This window comes from Notamacropus eugenii, chromosome 5 (genome assembly GCF_028372415.1).
Source record: "Notamacropus eugenii isolate mMacEug1 chromosome 5, mMacEug1.pri_v2, whole genome shotgun sequence".
NCBI classification, from domain to species: Eukaryota; Metazoa; Chordata; class Mammalia; order Diprotodontia; family Macropodidae; genus Notamacropus; species Notamacropus eugenii.
The window spans coordinates 342,466,604-342,478,318 of NC_092876.1; the positions used below are offsets into that span (position 1 = coordinate 342,466,604).

The 11,715-nt window shown below is 34.9% G+C and overlaps 1 protein-coding gene across 2 annotated transcripts in view; it reads left to right on the forward strand.

Moving 5' to 3' along the window:
* Positions 1-7,159, forward strand: part of PARP9 (poly(ADP-ribose) polymerase family member 9) — a 51,299-nt gene extending 44,140 nt beyond the window's left edge. For both annotated transcript variants that reach the window (XM_072613805.1, XM_072613806.1), the window contains 2 exons: positions 351-522; positions 5,927-7,159. In XM_072613805.1, the coding sequence (XP_072469906.1) occupies positions 351-522; positions 5,927-6,273 (519 nt within the window). In that variant the 3' untranslated portion in view covers positions 6,274-7,159. The remainder of the gene's footprint in view (positions 1-350; positions 523-5,926) is intronic.
* The last annotated feature ends 4,556 nt before the right edge of the window (positions 7,160-11,715 follow it).

Below are 11,715 nucleotides of genomic sequence, written 5' to 3' on the forward strand. Positions count from 1 at the left end.
CAAGTCCTCCTAACTTCAGGGCCAGTACTATATTCACTATACCACCTAGCTGCCCCTCAGCAAGCATTTATTAAAAACCTACCATGTGCCAGGCACTGCACTAAGTACTTAGGAAATAGAGACAAAATGACAGTTCCTTTCCTCAAGAAACTTGAACCTTATTGGAAACTGGACTAGGAAATAACTAGTGACTAAGTGACCAATCTAACATTAGTTTGACATTAAATGCATTTGGGATGAAAAAAAACATGCCTGTTAGCCTTTTCTTTTTGAGGGAGTAAGGGCAAAACTTATAACCCTACTCTCCAGTCACCCCTTTTATCAGTCTGTTTCATTTCTTTGGCTGATAGGTTGAAGTGATCTACGATCCCATCCTTTCGGATGCCTTTAATGAAAGGAAGATTTTTCACAGTAAAAGAGCACATGGGAACACACACCTTATGCTATACCAAGAAGTTCCACATCAATTCTGCAACCTTGTAAGAAAAGTTGGCTTCCAAAGAATATACTCCATGCCTTCAGGTAGGGCTCATCCCCTTTTTGTGTTGTTGTTCCAACCCACTGGGGAAACTGGAAAGCAGACAGCACCTAGAGGAATCTCAGCAGTTACCTAGAGATTGGCCCCCTTGTTCAGGGTTCCTTTGATCCAGTTGTGGGAAAGGGACTTTGGAGGATTGGTTGCAAAGTCACTTAATTAAATTTTTGTATCACCATTTTCCTTTAATATCACTGTCTTTTTTTTTGCTGATAGTTTTTTAAAATTTATTTCATTTCCTTTTGTTCTTTTTTATTGCTTAGAATTTAAACAAGATCATTCCATTGATTCTCTTTTGCCTTTCCCATCCCCAAGTAGAATGTATACTTTTCAGAGCAACTAGAGAAAAATAAAATTAAGCTCCCTGAGACAGTTTCTGTCACTCCAAAGGGAGATATTTTGAGTTCATAACAACAAAAACATTTAACTTTTTAAAAATATAATTTTATTTTATTTTTAATTCTAAATTCTCTCCCTCTCCCCACCTGTTGAGAAAGCAAGAAAAACAAACCCATTAAGAATATGTAATCAAGGAAAACAAATTCTTGCATTTGCCATGCGACTCCCTTCCCCTAATTTGCTTTCATATTCCTCGGAATCCATCATTTCTCTATCTCAAGGTGGAGAACATGTTGTTGATGAGATTTCCTGTACTTTTCAAAATTGGTTGTTTCTATATTGTCATCACAACATAGTCATTGAATAAGGTGTTCTCTATGCACTTTTCCCTGCATCTTTCTGTTTGAGTCTTTCCAGGTTTCTCTGAAATTATTCCTTCATCATTTCTTAATGCACAATACTATTGCATCACATTTCTATACCATCACTTGTTCAACCATTTCCCAGTTAACAGGCATGCCCTCCATTTTCATTCTTTGCCACACATAAGAAAAGAGTGGCTACAAATATTTTTGTATGCATAAGTTCTTTTGCTCTTTCTTTGATCTCTTTGAAGTATAGATCTAACAGCAATGTTGGTGAGTCAAAAGGTATGCACAGTTTAAGAGCTTTTGGGGCATAATTCCAAATTTTTTTCCAGAATGACTGAATCAGTTCACAGTTCCAGAAACAGTATATTAATGTATATTTCCCTAGAACCCCTCCAGCATATTTTTTTAAATTTTTTTTGTCAATTTTTCCAGTCTTATGGGTGTGAGGTAGTACCTGAGGGTTGTTTTGATTTGAATTTCTCAAGTTATCAGTGACTTGAAGCATTTTTTCATATGGCTATTGATAGTTTTTCTGAAAAATGCCTATTTATATCCTCTGATATGATATTTTCCTGCATTCCCTAACTGATATTTATCAATTAGGGAATGGCTTTTATTCTTGTAAATTTGGATCAGTTCCTAATATATCTTAAGAGAGTATTAACAGAGAAACTTGCTTCAAAGGTTCAGTCCCCATCTCCCCAATTTTCTGCTTTTCTTCTATTTTTTAGCTTACACTAGTTTTGTTTGTGCAAAACCTTTTTCAATTTTATGTAATCAAAATTGTCCCTTTTACTTACTGTGAAACTTTCTATCTTTCATTAGGTCATAAACTCTTCTTCTTTCCATAGATCTAACAAGTTATTTCTTCCATGTTCTTCTAATTTGTTAATGATGTCACCCTTTATATCTAAATCATGTGCCTATTTTGAATTTGTCTTGGTATATGGTGTGAAATATTAGTCTATATCTACTTTTGGTTAGACTACTTCCTAATTTTCCCAGTTTTTCTAGATTAGTGAGTTCTCGCTCCATTAGTTGGCATCTTTGAGTTTGTTAAATACTACACAACTGTGCTCATTTGCTTCTGTATATCTTCTACCTGATCTGTTCTACTGATCAACCTCTCTATTTTTTACCCTGGACCAAAATGTTTTGATGATTTCATACTATATTTTGAGATCTGGTATAATTAGGCCCTCTTTCTTCCCACTTTTTCCATTAATTCCTTTGATATTCTGGACCTTTTGCTCCTGTAGGTGAATTTTACTTAGCTGATGAATTTTTTTTCAATCTTTATATTCTTTGGTAGTATGTTTGATATGGCACTAAATAAGTAAATCAATTTTGGTAGCATTGTCATTTTAATTATATTGGTACAGCCTAACCATAAACAATTAATATTTCTCTAATTATTTAGAACTGTTTTTATTTGTATACTGTTTTGTAATCATTGCCATATAGTTCATACATATAGTTCATATGGGTACTCTTGGCAGGTAGCCTCCCAAGTATTTTATCCTGTTTGTAGTTGTTTTAAAGAGAAATTCCCTTTGTACTGTTTTCTACTGTATTTTGTTTGTAATACACAAAAATGCTGATGATTTATGTGAGTTTATTTTACATTCTGCAACTATGATGAAGTTATTGTTTCCTATTGATTTCTAGTATTTTTTATTTTTAACAGAAATGTTTCTGTTTTCTGTGACTATTGATATAATTACAATTTTGTTGTTTTTGTTATTAATGTGGTCAGTTGTGTTTATAGGTTTCCCAGTGTTGAATTAGCTATACATTTCTGGAATGAGTTCTTTGGCAAGGCTTGCTTTGGTCTGATCATTCCTTGCTTTACTTAAAATCTTTGCTTTAATATTCATTAAGGATAATGGCCTATAGTTTCTCTGTTTTGACTCTCCCTAAATTAGATTTCAAGATCATATTTGGAATTTGGCAGGATCATTTCTTTCCCTAGTTTTTCAAATAAATATTAGATTTAATTGTTCTTTAAATGTTTGTCAGAATTCACTGGTAAATTCTAGTCCTATTGTTTTTTTCCCCTTGGGGAATTCATTTATGTGTTATTCAATTTCTTCTTCAAAGGTTATTTAGGTCCTCTATTCCTGTTCTATTAATTTGGACAATTTATGTTTTTGTAAATATTCATCCATTTCATTTAGATTGTCACTTTTATCGTGATATAGTTGGTTAAAATTGCTCCCAATAATTTATTTGTTGTTGGTTGTGAATTCACCTTTTAAAAAATTTTTGATAATTATAATTTAGTTCTCTTCTTTCCTTTTTAAAATTGTTAGCTTAATGACCTGTCTACTTTATTGTGTTTTTTTAAAGAGCTTAGTTTCATTTCTTAATGCAATTTTTTTTTAGTTTTGTTAATCTTTCTTTTGATTTTCAGCATTTCTATTTTGGTGTTTAATTGGGGTTCATTTTGTTGCTGTTGTTTTAGTTGCAGTTCCTATTCATTGACTTACTCTTTCTTTTTTTATGAAAATATTTAGAGATATAAATTGCCTCCAAGTACTGCTGTGGCTACGTCCACTAAATTTTGGGTTATTTTCTCATTGTTGCCATTTATTTCTAATGAAATTATTGATATGATTAATTATTAATATGATTTTCCAGTCATATAGCTAGTAGCCTTCAGAGGTAACATTTTATTTTAGGTCTTTCTCACTTGAGTCTAGTACTCTATCTACTGTGTCACTTAAACTTTCTGAGCCTATATTTCCTCATTTGTCAAATAATCAAAATAATAACATCTGCTTCCAGGTGTGTGGTAAGCATCAAATGAGATCATGTGTATAAAGTGCTTTCCAAACCTTGCTCTTATATATATTCAGGAATCTAGTCCCTTCCACCACCTTATTAAAAACCTACTTGTAACAGGTAATATTTACCTGAATAAAACTCCTTAATGTCCTCTCTTCTCATCAACCTTTCCCTAATGCAGTTCTATACTAGGAAATGAAACTAGGATATGAGCTATGAAGTGGTCTGCTGGTAAATATTTAACAATCAGCTCTCCAAAAAAAAAGTGACATTCCTTTAAATGTAATCTACTCTATTAATATTCATTCCATCACTTTCTTATTTCTGGACAGTCAACAAAGGAACAAATAAAATTTTACTTCATAATATTTGATAATTTCTAAAGTTTAAATGGTCATGTTGAAAATTTAAGAGTTGACCCCCCCAAGCCAGTTTAAATTGACTCTAACATACTCCTAGAACTAACTTCTTTGGTCCCTTCCAGCCTGGGAGTTCTATGATTAGTTACATTTCGATTTTTCTTCTTGAGTAGAAGGGTGGTACAGTCAAATAACCTAGTCCCTTTTCCTCCTTGCTCATCAGTGCAAATATTCTACCTTTTCTTTGCCTACAATCATAGAACTTTGCATCAAATGTGGCTCTTTGGTTATAACAATAATCCCAAGAGGTCATATTTGTGTCATATTTTGTTTACAAAGACTCTCTCCGCAATTCTGGAATGGAATGGAATGGAGGAGGGGTATGAGTATTATTGTCCCTATTTAACAGATGAGGAAATTGAAAGTGCCTACTTTGTAGGGTTCTTATGAGGATCAAATGAGACAATATTTGTAAAAAGTTCTTAGCACAGTTCTTGGCACATAGTAGGACATATATAAATGCTTATTCCCTGTCTCCTCTGGAAATGAGAGATGTGAAATGATTTTTTCAAGCTCATATGACTAATAAGTTGTAGAGCCAGAATACTAACCCAGCTCTGTCTAACTCTACGTAAATCCAGAACGTTTACCACTCTGCCATGCTATAGGTCCCAGACATAGGAGGAGGGAAGGGGAATCTCCTTAAAATTTTAAGTCCCTTTAAAGATGGGATGTTTCCTTGGGAATAATTTTCTTAAAGGGACAGACATATTGGAAACCAAGAACTTGGAGAGGAAGCAAAGGAACACTAGATTGGAGTCAGTTTAATAATAATAGCTATCTAATAATAAGAGCTAGCATTAATATAGCTCCTACTATGTACCAGACATTGTGCTACATGGTTGACAAATAACACCTCATTTGATCCTCACAACAATCCTAGGAGGTAGGTGCTGTTATTACCCCCATTTTACAGTTGAGAAAACTGAGGTAAATAGAGGCTAAGTGACTTGCCCACAGTCACACAGCTAGTAAACGACTGAAGCTCAATTTGAATTTAGGTCTTTCTGACTCCAGGACCAGCACTCTATCCATTGTGCCTCCTGCTGCCTAATTAGGTTCAAAATCTTGACTCTGCCTGTTTACTAGCTATGTAACCTTAGACAAGTGACTTGCCTCTCTGGACCTCAGTTTCCAAACTGCTTCAATGTTGGAAAGGTGACCTTTCAGTTCCCTTGATGGAAATTAATGAATGAACTTATAGTGTTACCAGGGAAGTAAAAACTGGCCTATCTACCATAGGATTTAAAGTAAACATTAATTTAAGTTAAATTTTCTTTCAATTCTCTCTCTGTCAGGCAATGATGGTGCTCTGTTTGACTAAAGATACAGAGAGTGGAAGGTGGGGAGAGATGAATCTGTGAATTACTGTTAGCGATATATACTTGGTATCCAAATAAGAAATGTGATTTTTCAGATCAAACTCACCTTCCCAGCTCTCAATGTTTTTTTGTTTAATTGCTTTCTTCCATTAGACCCCCGATATGGTTATGGCATCTACTTCAGCAAGAACCTCAAAAAGTTGGCAGACAATCTCAGGAAGACCTCTGACTCTGACAGCATGATCTATGTGTTTGAGGCTGATGTGATCATAGGATCCTACTGTGAGGGTAATCCAGCCTACATCTCTCCTCCTCCACTAGGTGCAAGCACCACGGATACCTATGACAGTGTTGTTGACAATGTCAAGGACCCAGAGACATTTGTCATTTTTGATAGCACGCAGGCTCTGCCACTGTTCTTATGGACCTGTGCGTTGAAAAAGAGTGGTTTCTTCCAAATGGAGGCCAACAAGAAGGGCTCAATGAGCTCCTCTGTTTAACAGTCATGTTATGTTTCTCCAAATAATGACTTAGTTGCTTTTTTTTAAGAAAATCTCCTAAGCAGCTCTCCTAAAAAATAGATAAGACAGTGCATGGAAACAGACCAGTCAAGTACTAGTATGCTAGTGCCTTCAACCTCTTTAAAAAAATTAAAAGAGGGCTAGGATTAAATAATCACCACAAAACTTTCCTGAGCAAAATGGAAAAGCTCTCTGAAAGAGAAACAAACTTTTTAAAGAAAATGTCTACTTTTCTTACTTCCCTTTTCTATATGAAAATTAACATATATATTGTGCTTCAAAGCTTGGAAAGAATTTTGCAAAAATTATCTCATTTGATCCTCACAACAACCCTGGGAGGTAGGTGCTATTATTACAATGGGTATAACCCTCAGTACATCCTATTTCATAGGTTGTTGTAAGGCTCAGATGAGATAATATTTACATAAAGTGTTTTGAATACCATTTATCTTTATGAAGATGCCTCCTGGCGTTATTACTGCTTATTTTTAGCTCAAATATTCATTTAAAATATATTACAATATATTGGGAGATTTCTCTAATTCCATTTTCACTAAACAGCTACCATTTGGACAAATTTTTAATCAAATAGTACCTTTCTTCTCTAACGTTTTGATATCTCATGTTTCTCAAGAATTAGCTTATCGTATACATTTTATTCTAGTTCTGAGTTATCTAATGTGTAATTCCAAAATTGGTAGTGCAAAAACCACTTTGTCTTTTTTCCTCTTTCATAATTCCCTCATGTAACTCATGTCTGGCCCTTCCATATCGTTTTTATCATTTTCTCTTATTTTATGAAGTAGGTCATTGGGATTTTAACATTGCTATTAAATATAATCTAATAAAAATTAATTTTGAGTTACGTTGTTATCTTTATATTATTGGGTCAAGCAAGCCAATATGTGCTGACTGTTTCTCTAGTTGTATAATTCTTCCCTTTTTCCTATTGATTGTTTTGTAGTTTATAGTTACTTTTTTAAGCTAAGTCTCATGGTTTTCTTGGTGTATCAATAAGCACACCAACATACACAGGGCACCTCCTATCACAGATTCTTAGATCTGCATTCATAAAAGGAAAGGCAATTTTTGAGGGGTTAACAATTACTTTAATCAAGCATGGGTATCAGAGAAAATGAAAATTTCAGAGAAAATACAGAGAAATTAAAAATCAACTGACATGCTTCCAAAATGTCTGATCATAATTCAGCATACAACTACACAAAAAGAGCTGCTACAAATATTTTTGTACATGCAGGACCTTTTCCCATTTTTATTATCTCTTTGGGATATAGCCCTAGAAGTGATATTGCTGGGTCAAAGGGTATGCACATTTTTTTAGCCCTTTGGACGTAGTACCAAATTGCTCTCCAGAATGGTTAGACCAGCTCACAGCTCTACCAACAATGAATTAGTGTTCCAACTCTCCCACATCTTCTCCAATATTTATCATCTTCCTGTTTTGTCATGTTAGCCAATCTGAAAGGTGTGATGTGATTTCTCATCTCTCTAATCAATAGTGATTTAGAGTACTTTTCTTATGATTATAGATAGCTTTAATTTCATCCTCTGAAAACTGCCTGTTCATATCCTTTGACCATTTATGAATTGGGGAATGACTTGTATTCTTGTACATTTGACTCAGTTCTCTATATATTTTAGAAATGAGGCCTTTAACATAGGCACTAGTAAAAATTCTTTCCCAGTTTTCAGCTTCCCTCCTAATCTTAGTTGCATTGGTTTTGTTTGCACAAAAACTTCTCAATGTAATGTTTGAGTAATATTCTTATTGAATCCTCTACGTTTTTTAAACAATCTTGCCACCTTCTGATACAAATATTTTAATCTTTTTTGCTTATGCATATTTCTATTTCCCTTTTTGTGCCTTATTCCTACAACTAGTGCTCCTAAAAGTATTTCCAATAATAATGACAAGAGTGGCCAGCACAAGTTTTCTGCTGTTTCTAGTGGGAAAGGCTTTGATGTTTCTTCATTACATATGACAAATCATTGCTTTATGGATTCTGGACTGACATGGCCTAGGGTTTTTTTCCCTTGAAAGCTGAGCTGCTCTTTTTGATTTTCTTCATTCCATTCAGAGTTAATCCAGGAAAATCTCCTAATTAAAGTTCAGGTATGGCTTTGTCTGCTTATTCAAAGATTTGTAATAGGATACTCAATTCCACATAGGTATTCAAGTCTACAATATTGTTATTGGACATGGCACAGTCTTTTGTTTCTCCTCTCACAGAAAATGTCTAAGACTCAAAGGATGCGATGGACCCCATGAACAAATACAGAAATATAAATCACTCAAAAGCCCATTAGACTCTTTCATCTTTCCCTTCCCCCAACCCACCACAACCAATACAAGCCAAAGGTACAGACACTAAGAAAGCTTTTTAACAATTTTTCTTCACCATCCTCCCGCACTGTTCAAGCAACTGTAGAAATTTCATGGAGAGTTGGTGAAATGCAAACATGCCCTTCATGACATGGTTTTAGTTTTCCAGCTACAAGGAAATCTCTTTCTTCTCCAGAAGGCACCCTATAGAAGAATCCTTCTCCTTTGAATGGGGAGAGGTATGGATAAAGGACATTTGAAGAAAGAGGCTATCTGCATCCAGGGAAAGAACTGATAAATAGAATAATTTTACACATATATACTTATTTGCATCTAATGGTAGCCATCTCTAGGACAGGGGTGGGGAGGGAAGAAAAAAAGAAATTTCCATGAGAACTTTATCATATATTTAAAAGGAATAGGTAGTTGTACATAACAGTTTTGCAATTTCATATACAATCATCTTTTTTATTATATCGTGTTATGGAAATGTTGATTTTATTCATAAATTAGAAATAAAGTTTTAAAAGTTTTAAAAAGGAATATAGTATGAGTGAAATAATATTGTCTCACTGCATTCCTACCACACTGAATAAATAGCTACCTATCTTATACTATAGCATAGCCAAGATATATTTCCTTTATTGATTAACATGCAACATATGGGAAAGATCCACCATAAATTCCAGTCTGGTCTAGACCCCAAAATCTCTCAAAAGGTGGAGCAAAGTAAACCATTTTATACTCTTGGGAAAATAATAAAATGATGGAAAGAATGGAATCAAACCATGGAAGGGGCAGTACATAGAATTTTGGGAAATTAAGCAAAAGAGGTGTTGGTGAAATCACCGGATGCATGGTTAAAGTTATACTACTGAGCAACATTCCTCCAGTGTTCAGTGAAAATATTAAAAAATAATGGATTATTTTTTAAAATATCTATACAAGCAAGGAGAATGAGTTTTCATTGCTCCATCTAGAGGAAGCAAGATTTCCATCAATTTCTTCATGTTAGTAATAACTAATATAACCATAAATTTTTTCAATAAGAGTAAGTTCTCTAGAAGCACAACAGAGTAAGACCCAGGGCCCTGATTCCAGATTCCCCAATTGTGTGTGTGTGTGTGTGTGTGTGTGTGTGTGTGTGTGTGTGTATGTGTAGAGCACAAGAAATCCTGGATATGCAGATCTTCCTTTCAACCTCTGAGTATGAGGAGGTTAACGTTCCTAGTTATGTACCACACTGCATGCTTCCTGTCTGCATGCTTCCTGTCTTTCAGAGGGATTAGTTGTGTTAATTCTTAGGGAGAAGACATAGGAGAAGCAGGAATGACCAAGTCAATCACCAAGAACTAAAATAAAGACAGAGATAAGGATGTGAAGATACTTCCCACCCTCCAAGCTTCTTGAGATCTAGCTTAAATAGATTTCCCCCTTTGGAGTCATCATTACCATCTCAAAAATGGCAGGAGATTCAGGATATAGGCATTGCATTACCATTCCATTATGTCATAGGCTTGCAATTTACAAGAGTAAAATTGGGTAAAACCACATGCCAGAGATAAAAATGCCCTGCTGTTCTCTAAGCATCTTTCTCAGTTTCTGGGGAGTTGATCTTGGGGCATAGCAAGATCCTCAAGAGCTGCTTAGCCTTAGAGGAAACTTTCCCTTAGTGAGGGAATGAAGCAAAGATATGACCTCAGGTACTGAAAGAATTTATTCCATACCCTGACTGAGGCATTCATCTCATCAGGCAAGTTACTGTGGAGCTGGCCAGAATCATCCTCTGAATGTTTACAAGAAATTCATTTAATTCCTGTATCTGCCTCACTGTAGAGGCCAAAGTCATATGGTACTCATGATTCCTCATTGGTCAGAGGGTTTTACTGTAAGTAGGGACAAGAGACACTGTTGTTACAGAATTAAACTGTTCATTCTGAAGATCATAGACCAACTTTGCATAGGTATATAGGTAGAAATTAGGATCTTCTCATTAAATTTGAATAATCTCTAGGTGCTTGTAAATGCCTTTTAACTCAGAGTAATTCTGTTTCATTGCTATATTTCTCATTGTATGACTATATTTCCCTTTCTAGGTTTTTTGTTATGCCACTGTAAATTTCTTACTCTAAATTTCTTATTTACAAATCATGTTTCTTATGTTTCAATTATATTGTTAATTTTTGTTTTTCTTTTTGCCACTTTCCTTTTTCTCATTTCAATTTAGCACACTTTTGTATTTTGGACTAATGAGTTCTTTAAAAAAAAAATTATCTTCCTTTACCTCAAAATTATCTTCTCCTTGTGTAGAAGATTACATTCATGTATTAATTCATTCATGTACTTAACACTTTAAGCTACAATAAAAATGACAAGCAGTTATAGCTGGCAGAAGTATAGTAGCTCAGTCACAATGAAGAGCATGCATACAATGCCAGATGGATGCTTCTGAGTTGGCAGAGGGGAAGACAACAAAATCAGCATCTGAGGGGAGACAAAAAAACTATATCTATGCCTCTGTCTATATCTATCTATATTATCTATGTCTCCAGGGTGGGGAATCTGCAGCCTTGAGGCCACATGTGGTCCTCCAGGTCCTCAGGTATGGCCCTTTGACTGAATCCAAACAAACCGGGATTTGTTTTATGAAGTTTGGATGCAAAGGACCACACTTGAGGACCTAGAGGGCCACATGTGGCTTTGTGTCTGCAGGTTTCCCCACCTCTGATTATACCAATCTTATATAAATCTATATATCTTCTCTCTATCTAATCTTACATGTGGAATGTAGCCCATTTCAGAATGAAGGATCCATCAGGACTGAGGATGCAAAAAGCTATCTCACTGGGTGTTTTGTGATGGGGCTATCAGTGGCTATGTGGCCGCTATTTTTTTCTGAAACAAAGAAACCTCTATATTCCAGCTGCTTTTGTGGTAGGGGTAGTTTACCACCAGACTAACCCTCCTCAAACACTAATTTATATCACTTTCCTTCTTAAAATCTTTAGTGTCATCCTACTTTATGAAGTAAAGTTTAAACTCCTTAGATGGGCTATTTTTTTTTACTCCATGTGGCA